We start from the raw sequence: 21392 nt of genomic DNA, 5'->3' as shown, positions 1-21392 counted from the left end.
AGTTGCAGAGGGAATGGGAACCAGAGCAAAGGACAATACAACTTGTCAAGTGGGCCCAATAAAGCAGAGCAGACATATTGACCGCCTCAGGGATTAGAAGCCAGCACCTGCTTTAGAAAACACCCTCTTTGAGCAGCATTGGGACAACACCCAGAGAAAAGCAGCACAAAGACCAAGGGACACAGATCCAGATTTTGAATCTGGTCTAGATTTGCATAGGAGGGGAGCTGCTATAAATGTGAGGTGTCTTGCAGAAGGACCCCGGGTCTCGTCTTGTCACCATCGGAGCATCAATCCGGATCGGCAGAGCCCGGCTCCATCCCTCCCCCATCTAACTCACCTGGCCAGTGCAGTTCAGGGGAGCAACTCGTTGGTAACAACAGCAAGACGGAGTGTGCTTGTGCCTGTGTGTGTGAATGCATGACTGTGATATCTCTCTCATATGCATATCATAGAGTATTAATTGATACCTGTATTACTAATAAATGTGGCGTTTTGCCTTAATCCCCCTGAAAAGATCCTGTATAGTACTTTGAGTACAACAATGGGGTGCGGGGCCTGTCCCCTCTAGGGGGCGCCGGCTCCCATCCAGCAGTGTTGTTCCCGTTCTGTGGCCTTCACGCTGGGTCTCAGGCGTCCACCCCCCCGCCCTGCACATGACACCCCCTGGTGCCACCCATCCCCCCTTCCGCCCCAAGAAAGAGGCCCAGCCCCAGAGGCCCCTTGTTGGGGTGCATTGGTGGAGGGTGGGGCTGTGTATGTTGCCATGTGTACATGCTGGGGGGGGGGGGAGGCTCTCCAGGCCCACTTACCCCCTCTGCACACACAGAGTTGTGGGGGGGGGGAGCCCTCCCCCGGGGTTTCTGGCCGGCCTGGTGTTTACGAGCGGTTGGTTCCTGGCAGAGCCGAGATGCCGGTAAGGCCGCTGACTTCCTAGCAGCCGTTAGCGGAGGCGCACGGCAGAATGCTAAACAGCGATCACAACAAAGGCCGTGTGCCAGAAGGGGAGAGTGTCGGGGGGCTGCTGGTCGCTCCCCAGAGCCCGCCCCCATTGCCATCACCCCCCTCCCCGCTGCCCACAAGGGATCTCCACCCCCCCCGCCCCGTTTGGCCCTCGGTGTCGGTGCCACCTGGCGACCCAGAGCTGAGGCCTGTGAGCTCGGTGCATGAGTGGGGATGGGAATGGGTTTGCTAGAACAGCTCCCCCACCCCTGCAAGGGCCAAAGTGTGGGGAGGGGCTGCCAGGGGGGATGTCAGTGTGTGTGTGTGTCCCAGCCGCCCCCTGCTGGAGGGAACCAGGACTGCCCCGCTCTGTGTCATAGCCCCCACACTGCTCCCAGCGAGCGGGGATTCCCCGATCGACCCAGCGGCAGGGCCTGGGGCCCCAGTGTGGAAGCGCCATGCGGGCTGAGAGGCTGGAGCGCCAGGTTACATTGCTTCCAGGGCGGCAGTTCTCTTCTCTCCTGCCCATGCCGCTCGGCCAGCTCTGTCCCCGGGCCTGCCCGGCTCGCGTCCATCGACTCTCTGGGTGAGACAGCTGCTGCACCCCTTCCCAGAGGGGTCGCATCCCAGTGCTGGGCGAGGGTCCCCCGTGCTGCAGCCCAGAGTGATCCCATCTCCCCCAAGTGTAACACACACTCCCGGCGCGGGTACAGGGGGGCTGTGGGGTGCCGGGGGGCTGGTTTGCGGTTCTGTGTTTATTACAAATCTGGAGATTAACAAGATGCAAAATAATACAAACAGCTGCCTCAGCACATCCCCTCCCCCTCCTGGTGCTGAGCCCCCCTGGCCACCCACCTGTGGGGCTGGGTGGGGCAGAACCAACTGGAGGGAGGGTTATGGGGGGGCTATAAGCCAAGCCCATTATCGGGGGGGAATCACTCTGTTACCCCCGGTTGCCGACACTCCCTGCCCCATCGCTGCGATAACTCCCCCTGGGTTCACGCTATGCGGGTGGGTGGGGGGCTCCCCTGCACCCCAGGGGCGCTGCCCGTGGGGCTCCTAGCTGACATCGATGGCGGCGTACAGGACGGGCTTGGGGGCAGGGGCCGGGCCCCCCCGCTTGGCCTGAAGTGCCTGGCGGTCCAGCTCGGCGTAGGTGAGTCCCTCAGCGTGGGGGTCGGGCTCCTGGGGCTGGGAGGGGAGAGAGACACCAGGGGTGTGTGTGTGTGTGTGTGTGTGTGTGTGTGAACACCAACACACACGCACACCAGACAGTTCTGATCCCAGCCACCAGGCGGCAGCAATGCCCCCCACAGCCTCCCCTCCCCACATGCACAGTTGCTCTGACACGCTCTGTCCTGTCCAGCAGGGGGCTCCCCAGAGCTGCTCTTCCCCCAACCCCCAGAGAACCCAGCAACACCCCCACCCCCCAACCCACTCCAGCCCACAGAGCCCCATGGGGCAGAGATCAGGAAAACTGCCCCCCGGCACCTGCCCCCCACGGAATTGCGCTGACCCTCCGCAAACCTTAGACAAATGCAAACGTTTGCAGGAAGGTTTGAGGGGGGTCGAGGTGAGTTGGGGGGTGCAGGGTCAGGCTCTTATTCTCTGTGTTCTGGGTCTCCCGCCCCTCTCGGCGGGGGGGAGCCCCAATGCTGATCCCCAGCTCCCGTGTCTGCCCTGAGGGGGCACGGAGGGGCCAGGCAGAGTCTGGGGGTGCCGGCATCAGAACACGGCTCTAGTGGGACCTGTGCCGGGCCAGATGGCTTGTGTGGGGCAGGGGGAGGCTGGATGGTTCATTGGTGTGGGGGGGGGCGAGGAGTGGGGGGAACTTACCAGGACATCCAGCTGCGTCCCTTCACCCAGCAGGGTGTCTGTGGAATAGAGACACCCCCCCAGTGAGCGGCTGGGTCCAGATCAGGGCCCTGGGCCCAGCCCCCCACTCCCCATCTGAGCTGTTCACAGACTGGCCCGCCTGCCCCCAGCACACTGGGGTGGGGCAGGGTCACTAGCCCCACAGTGCAGCAGGGGAAACTGAGGCACGGGGCGGGCCACCCCCAAAGGCACACAATGAGTCAGGGCTGCACCCTACATCAGCATGTCCCCCCACAGGACACAGACCCTGCCAGGGGACACCCGCCCCTCCCCCCTGCTCCATGGCTGCCCCCTCATGTGTCACTTACAGACTGTGGTTGCAGGCTCGGACTCCCTATGAGGAGAAAGAAAGAGAGAGAGATAGTAACAGAACCCAGGAGTCCTGGCTCCCAGCCCCCCTATTGTAACCACTAGACCCCACTCCCCATCCCGAGCCAGGGAGAGAACCCAGGAGTCCTGGCTCCCAGCCCCCCTGATCTAACCATTAGATCCTAGTCACTTCACAGACCCGGAGAGAAAACCCAGGAGTCCTGTGTCTTGTATCAGGTAGATCTGGGGTGGGGAGTGGAGCTGGGGTCTCACCTGGTCTGTATCCAGGCTCGTCCTTTCTCTGCAGAGACATGAAGCAGAATCGTCCATCATTGACCCGGATCCCGTGTACCAGCCCTGCCCCCCAGCCCTATAGGGCAGCCGGGATGGGGAGCCCAGGAGATCCCCCGCCCCCACCGCTCTGCCTGGGGAGCATCTCACCCTCCAGCTGCTGAGTCTGGATTCCCTAGAGACAGGTCCAGCCCCCTGCACCACAGCGCCCCCTGGTGAGCCCTTACCCCACCCCCTGCAGCACAGCGCCCCCTGGTGACCCCCACCCCTGCAGCCCGGGCCCCCTATTGAGCCTACATCCCCTGCAGCACAGCGCCCCCTAGTGCTGCCCAGGGGCTTTGGGGCCAGCTCTCCCTGCCAGGGGAGACGCCCCCTGCTGGGGCCCTGCCCCACCCCCTGGGTTTCCTTCCCCGTCTCCCATCCAAGCCGTGACCCCTTCCCAGCCCGGCTTAGCAGCGGGTTTAACCCTTCCCTCGCTGGGTGGGGCACTCACTTCCTTGGGTTCTTCTGTAGCAGAGGAAGGCCACGAGGAGGAGGAGGCCGGTGGCCGACGCGCTCACCGCGGCGATGATGGGGATGCTCAGCTTCAGTTCTGATCGCCCTGGGAAGCAGCACCAGGCCATGAGCAGCTGGTTCAGTACCTGCTGCCCCAGCCCCTCCCCCTTGAGGGCCCAGGGACCCACAGCAGAACAGTCTATGGGGCTAGTGGGGAGGGACAGGAGCAGAGGGGATTCTGGGTAATAGTGGTCGGGGGTTCACTCCCAATGGCAGAGGGCTGTACTGGGGTCGGGGCAGGGTGTGTGGGGGGATGTACCTCAGGCCCCACGTGTGGGAATGTATTGCTAACTTGGCAGATGGGAGTGTGGGAAGCTAAGGCATGTAGGCTTCAAGGACGGGCTAATTAGGCTGTGAGCTCTGTAGTGAGATGCTGGCCTTGGGCTGGTTCTCATCTGCCAGTAGGCAGTAAACAGGATAATAAATCAGAAAGTTGTACAGGATGACAATTACCCTATGAAGTTATAGCTGTGCCTGTGTGTATTTTATTAACCAATTAGCAATTGCTTGATTGCCTGCCATAATTGTATATAAGAGCATGCTGGAGAGAAATAAATGACTTTGCTACCAATCACATTGATTGTTGGGCTCTGTCCATGATCCCTGAGAAGCACTGAGATGCAACAAATGGTGACCCCGACGTGATTCGAATCGAATGATGATAGTGTTGGTGGCCTGACCCAGGCGGGGGAGCTGCGGTGGGGAGTGCTGGAGAAGCCCCCGGGCGTCCGAAAAAAGAGGCGCACCTGAGCTCAGAGGTGAGCGGCTAGAAGCCGCAGGGCGTCCGAAAAGAGAGGCACGCCTGAGCCCAGAGGAGAGCGGCTATAAGTCGCGGCGGGGAGTGCTGGAGAAGCCCCCAGGCGTCCGAAAGGAGAGGCGCACCTGAGCTCAGAGGTGAGCGGCTAGAAGCCGCAGGGCGTCCGAAAAAAGAGGCGCACCTGAGCCCAGAGGAGAGCGGCTAAGTTATGAGTACCGCTGTATCAGCTGAAGAAAAGATAACACAGAAGCCTTTATTGCACATTATGAACCGACAGGGGGAAAGAATCTCCCCTGCTGCACTACCTCACTTATTAAGGAAAGAGGGGGAGCTGGAGAGGCCCCTCCTGACCACCCTTCGGGCACAGGACGAGGAGGTGCTCCGCTGGAAGCGAGCCCTGAACGGGAAGACTTTGGAGTGCACGGCGCAGGCAGAGGCTCGTGCCGTGGCCCCGGAGGTCGTTTGGACCTACAAGCAAGTAAGTTGTTTTGGCAGGAACCTGGAGAAGGCATCCTACGCTGGCTGGTCTGAGCTTGGGACAGTGCCGGGAAAACCGTTATGCTTCTCCGGTATGAGCAGCAACAGCTGGGTGTTCTGACACAGGATGCACAGATCAAAAGAAGCCAAGCAGGGAAGGAAAAAGAACAGAATGAGTTAACCGAAGAAATCTTTCTGGCCCCGGTCAAGGACACGCCGCTCAGCTAAGACTTGGTGGACAGCCAAGACTAAGGGGGGCTTGACTGGGCCCAAAAAGCTGTGAGAGCTGAAAAACCCTACCAGGCACTAACGGAATGTGTTAGCTGTCTCTTCTCACAGGTATGGAAGAGCTGCCCAAAGACCCTAGCAGCCCTGCCACTTCTTGGAACCAGAAGACTGACTGCTTGGATCCATGATTTTTACTGCAAAAAGACCCCTTCACATCAGGAGAATTCTGCTACTGATGACTGGCCTATTTTTTTCTAGCTCCATTGTGCTTTTAAACAGCAGGAAAAAAGGGACAAGGTGACGTGCTGGCTAACCTCTACCTTGTCCACTTGCAGCCCCCATTGTGTTATTGGATTTTTTTTTTGAAAGAAGCAAAACCACTACAGGATGATGTCCTGGTAATATCCCCCGTAGAAGCTGAACCACGACAGTGGTGGAAAAGAAGAAAAAACGCTCACATTACTGACATTGCCAACGCCCAGAAATTCCTAACTAAAAGAACATTGAGAACTGACCCTGGTGAAGAAACAAAGAATTGTACACTGGCAGGAAGAAATTTGGGACTCCTGCTGAGAAATGTGATGTTAATTGGATTTTGGGATTTATTCTACAGGCTGCGCCCTGTGTTTTGGATAAATTTTTTAGTATGTATTGCCCTTTTTAATTGGATTGTAAATGATATTGCCCTTATTTAGTTTTTTATTGTTGGAGCTCCGCCAACCCAAGTACAGGCTGGAGTTGGTGAGTTACATGTCATTTCTGCCATTAGTTTTAGGATTTAGAAGCTATTGGCAGAGATGGTATGGGCTATTACTGAGGCTGGGAAAGTATTGCAGTGGGAGTTAGTATGTTTAATATCCTGAATAACCAGCTGATGGCCATTCGAAGTGATTTTGAGCACCGGGATGGCCCACTGCCCTTACAGATATATTAGGAGTGCCATTTGATCTGGGGTTGTAGAGACATACCTGGACACTGTCTGGGTGGAAGTGTAAATATTTGCAGTGCTCCTCCCCAGCATGGGGACCGGTTAGGGTGGGTGAAGGCTCTCTCATACCGAATCCTGCCGGGTTCTTTGGGAGGATGAATGTGGAATTAATTACCCCAGCTTTTTAGAGCTTGATAGCTTTTTGTTTTTAAAGTTTGAGAAAACTCAGCCAAAAGGTTTGTTGAGTATTCTCAAAGGGGGGAGTTCTAGGTTACTAGGCATAAATTTAGGTAATTTGGAAGAATGGCTTTGAATTTATGTGACCCTAAGTACTTTTATGTAAAGTGCTTTTGTTAGCCTTATTAGATCTTTGTAAATTTTGTGTTATGTGCTGATTATTGGCAGTTGTAAGACTGCTTGATACTAGATGTAGCCTATATTAAAATAGATAGGCTGAAAGTAGTTGTTGTATTTAAAGTTATATGCTTGAGAATGTAGCCCCCACGGTGGGAAAGTACAGATGACTGTTCACAGAATACCAGAAGGGTAGGGGCTAGTTAAGAAGTACACCCTCCTAGCTAAATTGATAGTGGAATAAGTTAGTGTTCATGAAAGGAACGGTTTAGCAAGAGGAAATAAGGATCGGGCCCAGGCGGGCAGGCAATAGACAGAGAACTTGGAAAGGAAAAAAGGATTGGGCCCAGGCGGGCAGGCAACAGACAACAAGCTTGGAAAACTGGTTGGAAACCTTTGAGGGTGTAGTGGATAGAAAAGGTAATTAAGCACAAGCATGGGGATTTCAAATATTCAGGAGAATATTTGGAATGGTGATTTGGATTAGTAAGTGGCTGTTGAAGACAAGCTAGTAATTTTTAAGGAGAGTAAAAAGTTAATTCTGTGGTTGCTAGAGGGAATAGCAGTTGAATTTTGTAAAGATGCTAAAGAGTAAAGTTTTTGGTGTTTTTGAAATGTTTGTAAATAAATTTAGGCAAAGAAATTAGTTTGCAATTGTTTGGTTATAAACAATTTTGTTGTATTAGCTGAAGAATGTATATAGTGCTATGTAATTGAAATTGTATTAGGCTTAAGGGCATATAAGTGGTGATGTTGTCCTTCAGTGTTTAAAAGTAGAAGTTAAAAGTAAAAAACTTTAAGCTGTCAATAGCTTTGAATCCAGAAGCAAGCCAGGATGCAATTGTATTACTGTAAATGATTTAACTGATGAAGTAATTTCCCTGTTTTGCCTGAAATTAATAAGGGTATTTGTGTATTTTACGTAATGATTGATTGCCCAGTAGGGGTAGATCTGTTTTTGTTTTTTAGATAATTAAAGAAAATTGATGCTAGCTGCATAGCATTTATATACCATGCATTTACTGGCACAGTATAATTTATGTTTTGTGTTCTATGTTTTGTCTTGTGGTGTTTGTTTTCTGGCCATAATTGTTGTTGTGTTGTTTTAGGGAAGATTTTTATGTGGTTTATGGTGTGTTTTCTCTAGGACCCCCCCCCCTCAGTGTCAGTTTGATCACCTGACATATGAGGGATGAATTGGTAACAGAAATTTGTCACAGGTTGGTGTGCAATAGAGAAGGGGGGAACCCTGCAGAATTTACACCATTTATTTGTTTTATTTTGTTTTATTTTGGTGTTTTATGTTTTGTTTTGTTTGGTGTTGTTGGTGTTAAGGATTGCATGGTTATAGGTAGGCCTTATAGAGTTTTAATTTTGGTTTGTGATAGATTGTAGTAATGTAATGCTATGAGCTGGGAATGTTTTGCTAATGCCTTTCCCCCTTTTTTTGATTTTGAGAAAAGGGGGGAGATGTGGGAATGTATTGCTAACTTGGCAGATGGGAGTGTGGGAAGCTAAGGCATGTAGGCTTCAAGGACGGGCTAATTAGGCTGTGAGCTCTGTAGTGAGATGCTGGCCTTGGGCTGGTTCTCATCTGCCAGTAGGCAGTAAACAGGATAATAAATCAGAAAGTTGTACAGGATGACAATTACCCTATGAAGTTATAGCTGTGCCTGTGTGTATTTTATTAACCAATTAGCAATTGCTTGATTGCCTGCCATAATTGTATATAAGAGCATGCTGGAGAGAAATAAATGACTTTGCTACCAATCACATTGATTGTTGGGCTCTGTCCATGATCCCTGAGAAGCACTGAGATGCAACACCCACGTACCCTGTGAAGCCAGCTGGCCCGGATCCTACAGCACCCCCCAGACTCGGGTCCTGCCCCTGTCCTGGGAATTTCTCAGCAGCTTCAGCTCACTTCTGCGTAGGAATCATATGGGTGGGAGGATGGCAGTGGGAGGGGCCTTCTGGCTGGGGAGGACGCTTTGAGGTCATTGGGAGAGCCATGCCCTGCTGAAATGCTCAGTAGCGGAAGACGTAACCGTGCTGTCATCGCAACGGTCATCATTAGGTGCCAGAGTCAACAGCATGTCACTCTGGATCGGTGGGTTCAAGTGTTAACACCACCTCTATCTGGACTAAGAGGTTCCAGGGTTAATGCCCCACTGGGCAGCACCCCAGCGAAGGGGGAGCCCTGCTTCTGAGCCGGTCCCCCAGGCTGGCTGTAAACTCAGGCAGACAGATGGGATACACGGGGTCATTATTCCCGGCGCTGTTCTCCCACGGGGATACGCACGAAGCCGTGCCCCACACGGGTGGCTTTGTGGTGCCTGTGGGCAGAACAACATCCCGATTTGTGGGGTCCCCACAGTGGGGCTGTTTCCAGGGCTGGTTTGATGGTGATTCCCCCCCGCCAGCCCCGGTACCTGGCCTTGCGGTGCCTGGGCGGGTGGAAGCCGGTGTCGTTCCCGGCTGAGTCAGGTCGTTTCCCCCTGCGGGAATAGAACCAGCGTCTGTCAGGGGCGGAGCGCGGGGCTGAGAAAGCTGGAGCCCGGGTATCTATGGTTCGTTATACAGGGAACTTTCCTCCCCACAACCAGCAATGGTGGCTCTTCCCCGGGCTGAGCCGGCGTCCCTGGGGAGAGGACGGGACCCAGGCATTCGGGCCGGCTCAGCGCCCGTGGGATCCCAGAATGGGGAGGATCAGCCCAGCGAGACCTTGAGCGCAGATACAGCCCCTGCCTGGCTCCACGGAAACCGGAACCAAAATCATCACTGACTAGTATTAATTACCAGGAGCCCTTGTCCTGGGCCAGCTCCCCCGTGTGCTCGGAGCTGTACGGACACACGACACAGAGACAGTCCCTGCCCCAGCCAGGTGCCATTCACACCTGGAGTCACTGCGGAGCAGGTCTGGGCGCGGCTGTTCCTATTTGGTAGGAGGAACGTCCCTGTGTCTGTAGAGCTCCAGGGGAGCTTGTCTGCCAACCGGGGCTGAATCAAACCAGGGGCGCTAAGACCGACAGCCCAGACTCGCTCTGAGACCCCCTGAGGGCCCAGCTGGGTCTGGGGCTGGGAGCTGGGACGTGGAACCGGGCTCCTCACCTGCTACCACCAGCTCCACGGGGTCGCTGGGCTGCGAGGAGATGAAGGGCTCTGACTGGGGCCGGTAGCTGCAGCTGTAGCTCCCTCCATGCTGCCAGCCCACGCTGGGGATGCGGAACTCGGCCCCGGCCCCAGCAGGGTCCATGTGTCGCTGCGGGTTCAGGTCTCCAGCCTTGTGCAGGAAGAACCTCACATCCCGGTGCTGCCCTTGACACCGGATGGTGACATCTGCCCCTGGAGCGGTGACCCCGGTGGGGCTCAGGGAGATGGAGGGTCTGGGTAAGCTGGGATCTGCGCACAGGAGACAGGCTGTGAGAGCCAGACCCAGGCACCCACCCAGCCCTGGCCTCCCTGGCCGGCCCCAGCCATGGACAGATCCAGGGGCCCCCGTGGCAGAGATTCTCTCCCCGATCCCAGAGTTCCCCCCATCCAGAATCCCGGCCCTGCGAGCTGGGCTCCCAGCCCCACAGACGTGGAGTCGTGGCTCCCTAGTGCTTGGGAACCTCATATGCCGTGTGTGGCCCCTGCCTCATTCACTGTGTTGGGTCTGTCCTGGTGGCACGTGGGCACGGCCAAGCTAGCTGCAGCAGCTCCTCCCCAGCCCCGGCTGTCACGAGGGCACCACGCCCAGCCCCCGCTCCCTGCATCAGCTTCCCGCAGACAGACTCAAGTCCGAGGTCTCTGCCCTGATCTCCAAGGTGCCCGAGGGCTGAGCCCAGCATGTTCCCGGCTCCGGCTGCAGGGGGCTGCGAGTGCCGGGTGCGTGGGGCCGGGCTGGGCGCTCGAGGACAAGCCGCCCAGGGCACCGGGTGCACACGCGAGCGGCTAGTCCTGCCCGGCCACGGCTCCATTGCTGTTTTCAGCTCCATCAGAGCTAACCCGAGTGCCGCCCGCCAGCCCCCAGCTGCAGGGAAGACACCCGACAACAGCCCACAGCTCTGGGGTGACCCCGGGGTGCCGGCTCCCTGCCTCCGGCCCGGCCACAATCAGGGTCCCGCTCGTCTGGGCAGGGGACAGAACTTCCCCTGGGGCCGGGCCCAGGCTGCAGAACGAGCTCCCCTAGCAGCCAAGGGCCCCCCAAACCTCCCCACCTCCAGCTCCAAGGCCAGGCGCCCTCCCCCGGCCGGCCTGCTCCGTTATCGACCCGGGGCAGTGCGGCCATTGACCCCCCAAACCCCCCAGACCAGCCCCTCCGTGGTGGGCACAGACCTCCCCCGGGGAGAGGACGAGAGAGAACGACCTGCCCGGGACAGACGGGGCCACGGCGCTTAATGCTCGACTGGCAGGCGCCCGACACCGCGGTGACCAGGGAGCGTCAGACCATGTGCAGGGTAGAAGGTTGCTCCCCCCTGGCTGGGACCCCCCAGTGACTCCGTCCCCCCTCCCCGGCCGGGCGTCCCCTCTGCTGGGCCCAGGGCTCAGGGCAGAGCCGGGCTCTGAGTGGCCCATCGGTGCGAGCCCCCGGGGATCTAGCTGGGGGTGGGGCTGGGAGCCGAGGTGCCGGGCTGGGCCCCTCACTTGCTACCACCAGCTCCACAGGGCAGGAGGAGACAGGTTGTGAGACACAGACCCCGGCACAGTCAGGGCCCCAGTGACGAGGCCGATACTGGGGCCTGCAGGGAGAGTCTCCTGGATGCTTTTCCCCTGAATCCAAGACCGAGAGAGCTGGGCTAGTGACACAAGGGACATGGGGTCCCCCACCCCTCAGCAGGGCAATGGCGTGGATCCATCTGCAAGGAGCCCATGGAGACATGGGTGGCAAGTTTGTAGAAATTTTGGTGGTGCCCAGAACCCGCCCCCCAACTCCGCCCCCCCAAACTCTGCCCCCACCTGCCTAAGGCTCTGGGAGGGGGCTTTGGGGGCGGGGAGGTCTGAGGTGCAGATCCTGGGCTGGGATTAGGGTGCAGGAGGGGTGCAGAGTGCAGGCTTTGGGATGGAGTTTGGGTGAAGGCTCTGGGCTGGGGGTGGGGACATAGGAAGGCGTGAGGGGTGCACCCTCAGGAAGGGAGTTTGGGGATAGGAGGTAGTGCAGGGGTGAGGGCTGTGGGGCTGAGGATGAGGGGTTCATGGTGCGGGGGGCTCACGGCTGGGGCTGAGGATTAGGGTGCGGGGGGGATGAGAGCTCTGGCTGGGGTTGGGGGATGAGGGGTTCATGATGCAGGAGGGGGCTCAGGGCTAGGGCAGAGGTTTGGGGTGTGGGGTGAGGGCTGTGGGGCTCATGATGTGGGGGGACTCAGGGCTGGGGCTGAGGATTAGGGTGCGGGGGGATGAGGGCTCTGGCTGGGGATGACGGGTTTGGGGCGTTGGGAAGGCTCAGGGCGAGGGCGGAAGGGCAGGGTAAGGGCAGCCTGCCCGGCCATTATTGGGGTCAGGCACTAGGACCCTAGGGCAGCAGACAGACAGCTCCAGCAGGCATGGGAGAGATGTGGCTGCTTTTTGTCAGGCAGGGACGCAGCGCGGCAGGGGGAGGGGGAGGAGGCAGGCGGGGGCTGGGACCTGCTCGAGGCAGGGATGTGGCGCGGGGGAGGCCCGCGGGGGCCGGGGCCCGATCCAGGCAGGCCCGGGGGAGAGACCCAGCTCTAACTATTGCTGGAGCAGGGCACCCGGCCCTGAATATTCCTGGAGCCCGGCACCGCACAAACATATCACCTGCCGCCTATGCATGGAGGGGTGGCTGGGCAGGGCAAGGAGAGGCCGAGGGGACCTAGAGGCCAATTGCGTTTTATCACCATCGGCTGGGGAAGGAGAAATCAGTTCAGTGGGGAACGATCACAAGTGGATCAGAGTTCGCTGGTGTGGCAGGAACTGCTGGGGAGGGTCACACTGGGAACTATTGCTGAGCTGCCTGACCAGTAACTGCCATTGGCTGAATTAAACCCACTTCATGGGCAACAATTTACATTCATGGAGCCCCAGGAGCTGGAGTTGGAGCGTCCCAGGCACTAGGCCAGAACCCACCGTGCTACGGACCCGTCGCGGCTTCTCTGTCCCTAGGCTGGTTTGTTGTATCTTGAGCCCTCCCCTTGTGCCGTCTCTGTTTGCTGCTCCGAGCTCCAGCTCAGACACCTGCAGCGATTTCCCCAGGCGATGGGTCGGCTTCTCAATGCCACAACTGTCCCTCCGCTGCTTTTTCTAGAGTCCCTTTGCTCTCGGACAAATTCTCTCTTCCTGTTGCTGCAGCTGAAGGTTTTCTAACAATTTACTGCCCGGTTCCTCCTTTAACTTTCCCCCTCCTGCCTCTGTCTTTCCTCTCTCTGCCTCCCCCTGTTCCTGCCATCTCTGCCCCTTCTCAACGGGACTTTCCCCTGCCAGCTCTGTGCCTGGCCCCTTCGATGACACAGCTCGGCCACCGGGTCCCTTTCCACTGGCTCCCGCTGGCTGGGTCCCTGCATTTCTGGTGCTGGTTGGTACCTCGCTGGCTGCTGGTGTGTCATAAACAGATAGTTAAGGGTTAAGGTCTGTTTTACCTGTAAAGGGTTAACATGTAGTACCTGGTGACCACCTGACCAGAGGACCAATCAGAGATAAGATTTTTTCAAATCTCTGTGGAGGGAAGCCTTTGTCTGTGTGAGAACTCTTTTGAATCTAAAAGACACCAGTCATGTCTCCAAGTTCTCCTGGAGTAGTTTCTACTAATTAATAGTGAGTATTAATTAGGAAGGCGAATTAGTCTTATGATTTGATTTCTATATTTGCAATTGTGTGTTTGCTAAAGGAAATGCTTTATTCCTGTTTGCTGTTATTGCTTTTACTGAGAAAGGGGGGAGGGGGAATTCTCTCCAGAGATTGATAAGGTTATCCCCTATGAGTGTCCAGCTTGGGCTCATAGAAATTCTGTATTTTCTCTTTGTTCTCTTAATAAATTCTTTTCTATTAAGGACTTGTTTGGTCTTTCCTTGGGTGGATTCTCAGGGAAAGAGAAGGGGGAGGTATCCCTCTGTAGTTAGATCCCGGTATCTCTCCTAGGAAAAGGGAGGGGGGAGGAAGCAGGGGGAATGGTTTGTTTCTCCTGGGTGTAAGAACGCCATGGATTTGGGGCTCTTGGAATCCCCTAGGATTTTGGGGAAGGACTGTGTCTCAATCCACATTTCTTGATTGAGTGGTGGCAGCTTACTAGATCTAAACTAGGATTTTAGTTTAGAGGAAAACCAAGTCAGGTCCCCATCTTTGAACCCACAAGCTCAAAGTGGGGGTGAGACCTAGGACATGGTGGCAGAATACATGCGGGTCCCCATCTTTGAACCCACAAGCTCAAAGTGGGGGTAAGATCCCATGACATGGTGTCTCTCCCCGGCGCTGGGCAGCCTCCCTCCAAACTCTACCAGAAATTTCCGCCAGCAGCGCTGGGGCTGGGGAGGAGCTGCTGGCTGCTGTCCCCCGCTGGTTTCTTTCTCTCCCCACCACAAAAAAATCCCACCCCAGGCTCGAGCTCCCCCACTTCCCCTGCCCGGGAATCCTTGGGGGTCTCCCCACAGCAGCTGTTTCCAGGCTGCTTCTGAGCAGCCAACGTGTGCGGCTCCCACTGCTCTGTAACCCGACAGCCCCCAGCCCAGGTGGGCATCACACAGCCGGCCCTGGAAGGCCGTCACAGGCTGGGGGCGGGGCCGGCTGGGCAGCCCCTGGGCCCGACTCCTCTGTGCATCCCCAGAGCCGGGGCAGCCGGGGGAGCATCCCCCTGGGAAAGGCCCCTGCTCTGCAGCTCCCCCTGGGGGCAGGGCCGTGTTCCTGCTAATTATTTACATCCATGTGCGGAATGAATTTTGTTGTGTGCACAGAGAGGTGATGTGTGACGGGGGTGGGGCAGAGGGTTGGGGTGCGGGGGAGGTGAGGGCTCCGGCTGGGGGTGGGGTCTCTGGGGTGGGGCTGGAGATCAGGGGTGTGGGATGCAGGCTGCCCCAGGGCTGCAGCGGGGAGAGAGGACTCCCCCCAGCCCTCTGTTGCCGCAGCAGCCCGGGGCCGGGGGAGAGGTGCCTCTCCCTGGCCACGGCAGCTTAGAGGAAACTTACGGGGGGGAAGGGGTCCCCCCCTCCCTCGGCCCCTAATCTCAGGCAGCTGCTGCACCCCCCTAGCTAGGGACCCCCCAGTGACTCCATCCCCTCTTCCCAGCCGGGTGTCCCCTCTGCGGGGTCAGGGCTCAGGGCAGAGCCTGGCTTTGAGTGTCCCATTGGCACCGAGCCCCTGTGAGGGTCTGGCTGGGGGTGGGGCTGGGAACGGGGACGCTGAGCCGGGACCCTCACCTGTCACCACCAGCTCCACGGGGTCGCTGGGGTACGACACGGCGAATGGCTTCGATTTGCTGTGATAGGAGCAGCTGTAGCTCCCACCGTCCTCCCGGCTCACGTTGCTGATGGGAAACTCAGCCTCCAACCCGTCCGAATCCATAGGTGGGAAATGGCGTCGCTCTTTATTCAGCACGAACCGCACGCCCTGGTGCTGCCCCCGACACCAGACGGCCACGGCTCCCCACAGGGAGACCCCCCTGCTGGGGCTCAGGGAGATGCTGGGTTTGGGGTAGCTGGGCTCTGCAGTGGGAAGCAGACAGGCCGTGAGACACAGGCCCCGTCACTCACTCCTGGGGCCCGTCCTCACCACGTGGCCTCAGTGGTGGGTCAGACCTGGCGGCCCTGGGGACGGGCTCCTGGATCCCTTTCCACAGGGGCCAGAGTTTCCCCTCAGCCCTGGACTCACAGCATGAGACACAGAGCAACCCCAGCCCCTGGGGCCCAGAGCTCTGCTCTCCGGCGGGTGACAGGCCAGGCCAGTCTCCAGGGTCCATTCACTCCCTGGCTTCTCTGCTGGGAGGGCTGGGAGCCAGGACTCCTGGGTTCTGTCCCCGGCTCTAGGAGGGGAGTGGGGAGAGCAGGGAGGATGAGGGCCAGGACTCCTGGGTTCTGTGCACAGCACCACCACTGACTTGTAGGGGACCGTGCAAGTCTCTACTATACACTGAGGTTTAAAACCTTCAGCTCTGCCCATGGCCCCCTAACTGATGTGTTGCCTGGGAAAGGCCCCCCCTGCTCTGCAGCTCCCCCTGGGGGCAGGGATCCCCCCTTCCTCTGCCCCAAATCTCCAGTGGCTGCTTCTCCCCCATGGCTGGGGAACCTCCCACTCCCAGTGACTCCCCTGTCTCTGGCCGGGCATCCCCTCTGCTGGGCCCAGGGCTCAGGGCAGAGCCTGGCTCTGAGCATCCCATTGGTGCAGAGCCCTGGAGGGTCTAGCTGGGTGTGGGGATCGGAACAGGGACACTGAGCCGGGCCCCTCACCTGCTACCACCAGCTGCACGGGGTCGCTGGGCTCTGAGGAGACGAAGGGCTCTGACCGGGGCCGGTAGCTGCAGCTGTAGCTCCCTCCGTGCTGCCGGCCCACGCTGGGGATGCGGAACTCGGCCCCGGCCCCAGAAGGGTCCATGTGTTGCTGTGGGTTCAGGTCTCCAGCCTTGTGCAGGAAGAACCTCACGTCCCGGCGCTGCCCCTCACACCGGATGGTGACGTCTGCCCCTGGGGCGGTGACCCCGGTGGGGCTCAGGGAGATGGAGGGTCTGGATAAGCTGGGATCTGCGCACAGGAGACAGACACTGAGAGCCAGACCTGGGCACCCACCCAGCCTCGGCCTCCCTGGGCTGACCTAGACACAGGCAGATCCAGCGGGGCCTGGACAGAGATTCTCTCCCAGGCAGGGCCAGCTCCAGACCCCAGCGCGCCAAGCAGGCGCGTGGGGCGGCATTGTCCTGCTAGGGCGGCATTTGGCTCCGGCGGACCTTCCGCAGTCATGCCTGCGGGAGGTCCACCGGAGCCGCGGGACGAGCAGACCTGCCGCAGGCATGACTGCGGAGGGTCCCCTCTTCCCGCGGCTCCGCTTGAGCTCCCGCAGGCATGACTGCGGCGGGTGCACTGGTCCCGTGGCTCGGACGGAGCTCCCGCAGGCGTGCCTGCGGATGCTCCACCGGAGCCGCGGGACCACGGGACCGTCCACAGGCACTTCTGCCCCGGCCGCGGAACCAGGGAAGGGCGGCGCGAGCGGCGCAGCGCCCTGCTTGGGGTGGCGTAATTTCTAGAGCCGCCCCTGCTCCCAGGTCCCAGAGTTCCCCACAACCAGAATCTCGGCCCTGCGAGCTGGGTTCCCAGCCCACAGTCACCGAGCTGCGGCTCCCTAGTTCCTGCGATCCTCATATGCCGTGTGTGGCCCCTGCATCATTCCCTGCTTCTGGCCTGCCCTGGACACAGACGATACATGGACTGGTCCTGCTTTGAGCAGGGGCTTGGACTGGAACCTCCTGTGAAGGAGTAGGGACTGTCTGTGTGGGGGATGGGAGAGCCGGGGAGGACTTTAGGAGAGGGACAGGTGCTCAGCCTGTAACCTAAGCTAGGCAGGGGGGTGGGGTGTCAGCACCTTTGCCCGGGAACCTGGACAAAGGAAGGGGCCGGCTGGAGGGAGTTAGTTCAGTTTCGGTTTGGGGCTGGGTGGTTGGAATTCAGGGAATCCCAAGCTGGGAACTAAGCTTCCTGAACCCCCAGAAGGACTTGATTGAGGGGTCCTGGCTGTGCCCACAAGCTCTGCTGTAGCCTGTGTTCCTGTTGTCCAATAAACCTTCTGTTTTACTGGCTGGCTGAGCGTCACGTCTGACTGCGAAGTGGGGGTGCAGGACCCAGTGGCTTCCTGAGGTCTCTTCCAACCCTAATCTTCTATGATTCCTCGGCCGGCCCCAGCCACGGGCAGATCCAGGGGCCCCCTGGTAGAGATTCTCTCCCAGATCGCAGAGTCCCCCTGTGACAAAGTGGGGCTGTTCTAAATGTTTCCTCTGAATACTGTGTGGGTGCCTCAGTTATGGCCGATCCTCTGTCTCCTGGCAGCTAATGGCCCGGGCCCTTCCCCTCTGCAAAGGGATGCTAAAGGTGTGGGAGAACAAAGTGATCAGGTGACCTCCTGGCCCAGGAAAGAGACAAAGCCCAGTGGAGGGGCTGGAGGGGGTTGCAGTTTGGGTCTGGCTGGGGACGAGGAGTGAGGGCAGACGTGGGGGTCTGCCTCACTGGGCCCCAGAATGGACCTGGCTGAGGGGTCTGGTTCTCTGTACCTACAAGCTCTGTGTTAGACCATGTTCCTGTCATCAAATAAACCTCTGTGTTACTGGCTGGCTGAGCGTCACGTCTGACTGCGAAGTGGGGGTGCAGGACCCAGTGGCTTCCCCAGGACCCCGCCAGGGCGGACTCGCTGTGGGACGCGCACGGAGGGGCAGAGGATGCTGAATGCTCCAAGGAGAGACCCAGGAGGTGAAGCCGTGTGAGCTTCTTGCCCTGGAGACAGTCTGCTCCAAGGGAGAGGAGGCTCCCCAAAGTCCTGCCTGGTTTTTGTGGGGAGCAGGTCCAGAGCATCGCCCGGGGACTCTGTGACACCCCTGACCCAGAATCCCAGACCTGCGAGCTGGGCTCCCAGCCCCACAGACACCGAGCCACGGCTCCCTAGCGCTTGGGGTCCTCATATGCCGTGTGTGGCCCCTGCCTCATTCACTGCATCCGCCCCCTTCCCCTTGAGCACAGGGCAACTCAGAGGCTGCTTTCTGGAGCCTGACACCACAGGTCCTGAGCCCCACACAGAAAGGGAATCAGCCCCCCTGGGAGGCAGCAAGGCATCTTTTTCCCCATTGTAGAGGGGGAAACTGAGGCACAGACAGATTCACTTTCCTCAGGTATTCACCCACGAAAGCTCATGCTGCAAAACGTCTGTTAGTCTATAAGGTGCCACAGGATTCTTTGCTGCTTCTACAGAACCAGACTAACACGGCTACCCCTCTGATACTTTCCTCAGTGAGCTCCCAGGGGCAGGGACTGTCTCTTCACTCTGTTTATGCACCACCTGGAACAAAGGGGCCCTGACCATGGCAGGGACCCTACATGCTCCCCCAACACAAGGAATCCAGCGCTATTGAGGCAGCATTTGCAGAGATCTCCACTAACTGTGGATGTCTCGGTTTTGGGGCGCTTGGTCTGAGATGACCCAAGATTGAGGACCCCCACAATGAAGGACACTTTTGAAAACTGTGACGTGCTCCCATCACACAGAATCTGTGGCCGTGCCAGGGGCCGGGCCAGATCTCCTGGGTCCCATCCCAGCACCGTGTCCACCAAGTCACTGCTTCTCCTGCAGCCCCTGCCTCATTCAGCCCCGGCCGGGGCACTGCCTGGGGCGGGGCCTGGAGAACAGAGGGGATGGGATCATGGGATTAAATAGCGACTCACGGTTCCTACGCACAAGGGACACCGTTAAAGTAGCCTCCCTGCCCCGAGTTTCCAGGGGCTGCTGCTCCCCCCTGGCCGGGGAACCCCCCCAGTTACCATCCCTGCTCCCCAGCCAGGCGTCCCCTCTGCGGGGTCAGGGCTCAGGGCAGAGCCTGGCTCTGAGCGTCCCATTGGCACCGAGCCCCCGTGAGGGTCTGGCTGGGGGTGGGGCTGGGAACGGGGACGCCGAGCCAGGCCCCTCACCTCTCACCACCAGCTCCACGGGGTCACTGGGGTCCGACACGTTGAACGGCTCCGACCTGCTGTGATAGGAGCAGTTGTAGCTCCCGCCGTCCTCCCGGCTCACGTTGCTGATGGGAAACTCAGCCTCCAACCCATCCGAATCCACAGGTGGGAAATGGCATCGCTCTTTATTCAGCACGAACCGCACGCCCTGGTGCTGCCCCCGACACTGGATGGCCATGGCTCCCCCCAGGGAGACCCCCCAGCTGGGGCTCAGGGAGATGCTGGGTTTGGGGTAGCTGGGCTCTGCAGTGGGAAGCAGACAGGCCGTGAGACACAGGCCCCGTCACTCACTCCTGGGGCCCGTCCTCACCACACGGCCTCAGTGGTGGGTCAGACCCGCGGCCCTGGGGACGGGCTCCTGGATCCCTTTCCACAGGGGCCAGAGTTTCCCCTCAGCCCTGGGCTCAGAGCATGAGACATGGAGCCACCCCAGCCCCTGGGGCCCAGAGCTCTGCTCCCTGGCGGGTGACAGGCCAGGCCAGTCTCCAGGGTCCAGTCACTCCCTGGCTTCTCTGCAGGGAGGGCTGGGAGCCAGGACTCCTGGGTTCTCTGCCCGGCTCTGGGATGGGAGTGGGGTCTAGTGGAGAGAGCAGGGAGGATGGGGGCCAGGACTCCTGGGTTCTGTGCACAGCACCACCACTGACTTGTAGGGGACTGTGCAAGTCTCTACTATACACTGAGGTTTATAATGTTCAGCTCTGCTGATCACCCCCTAACTGATGTGTTGCCTGGAAAAGGCCCCCCTGCTCTGAAGCTCCCCCTGGGGGCAGGGATCTCCCTTTCCTCTGTCCCAAATCTCCAGTGGCTGCTTCTCCCCCTGGCTGGGGGAACCGCCAGTGGCTCCATCCCCACTCCCCGGCAGGGCGTCCCCTCTGCTGGGCTCAGGGCAGAGCCTGGCTCTAAGCATCCCATTGCTGCAGAGAGCCCGTGACAGTCTGGCTGGGTGTGGGGCTACGATCTGGGACGCTGAGCTGGGCCCCTCCCCCACCTCCTACAATGATCTCGACGGGGTCGCTCAGATATGACCAGCGACTCTGTTCCGCTATGGAGTGATAGTCGCAGGTGTAGCTCCCTCCATCTTCCCGGCCGACACCGGTGATGGGAAATTCAGCCACAGGCCCATCAGGCACCGTCTGCACCTGCGGGTTCGGGTGTCCAGCTTTACGCAGAAAGAACTTCATGGATCGTTGCCGACCCTCACAGCGGATGGTGAGGTTTCCCCCGAGCGCCACCACCCTGCTGGGGCTCACCCAGATGGTGGGTTTGAGAAATTCACGTTCTGCTTTCAACAAGAGACAGGAGTTAAACAGGGGAGACACAGCCTCCCACCTCCTCCCTTCCCCAATTCAGTCCATCCGTCATTCGGTCTCTGTAGAAGTCTGTCCCCTACCAGGGTTGGCATTGCCTGCCCATAGGGCTTGGGGGCAGGGGGTTCACCCAGACGTAGCTCAGGACCCGACTGCATGCAGGGCCGGCTCTAGGTTTTTTGCCGCCCCAAGCAAAATAAAATTTGGCTGCCCCCACCCCAGCCTGGGCTCCACCCCCTGCAGCACCCTGCTGTCCCAGCCCTGGGCTCGCCCCCCCCCCTGCACCCTCTGCCGCCCCAGCCCTGGGCTCTCCCCCCCCCCTGCACCCCCTGCCGTCCCAGCCCTTGGCTCTACCCTGCCACCCACACCCCCTGGCACCACAGCCCTGGGCTCGCTCACACACACACACACACACACACACACACACACCGTGCTGCACCAGCTTTGTGCACGCCCCCCGTTCCCGGCCCATCAGTGCTCCCCACACACACCCTTTGCTGCCCAGCCCTGGGTTCTGTCCCTTCCTCCCCACCTGCACTGCACCCCCCTTCTGCCCCAGCCCTGGGTCACTGGTAACTCGCTCCAGGGTGGGTCATTCAGGAGGAATTTTGGATGTGCACAGCACACAGACAGGATTGGTTCCCATATGGTTACAGAACTGCAGTAAAGTGGAACAATGTTCAGCTTGTGTGATTGGAGGAGATCTGGATGCTTATTATAAGACTGTCCTCCATAAATGA

General features: G+C 58.8%; 1 protein-coding gene across 1 annotated transcript in view; it reads right to left on the bottom strand.

Annotated features, from left to right (window-relative positions):
* LOC123350012 (immunoglobulin superfamily member 1-like) overlaps positions 1-21392 on the bottom strand; it is a 216005-nt gene that overhangs the window by 72992 nt on the left and 121621 nt on the right. The window contains exons 10-20 of the mRNA XM_044988346.1: positions 20334-20624; positions 19304-19588; positions 16106-16381; positions 15768-15825; positions 15065-15345; positions 9828-10118; positions 9149-9214; positions 3911-4018; positions 3400-3427; positions 3126-3151; positions 2779-2816 (exon numbers count right to left, since the gene is read on the bottom strand). Coding sequence (XP_044844281.1) covers positions 2779-2816; positions 3126-3151; positions 3400-3427; positions 3911-4018; positions 9149-9214; positions 9828-10118; positions 15065-15345; positions 15768-15825; positions 16106-16381; positions 19304-19588; positions 20334-20624 — 1748 coding nt within the window. The remainder of the gene's footprint in view (positions 1-2778; positions 2817-3125; positions 3152-3399; positions 3428-3910; positions 4019-9148; positions 9215-9827; positions 10119-15064; positions 15346-15767; positions 15826-16105; positions 16382-19303; positions 19589-20333; positions 20625-21392) is intronic.

Source organism: Mauremys mutica, chromosome 15, assembly GCF_020497125.1.
Source record: "Mauremys mutica isolate MM-2020 ecotype Southern chromosome 15, ASM2049712v1, whole genome shotgun sequence".
Lineage (NCBI taxonomy): Eukaryota > Metazoa > Chordata > Testudines > Geoemydidae > Mauremys > Mauremys mutica.
Note: the sequence above shows the minus strand (reverse complement) of the source record. Positions and strands in the feature narration are given on the sequence as shown.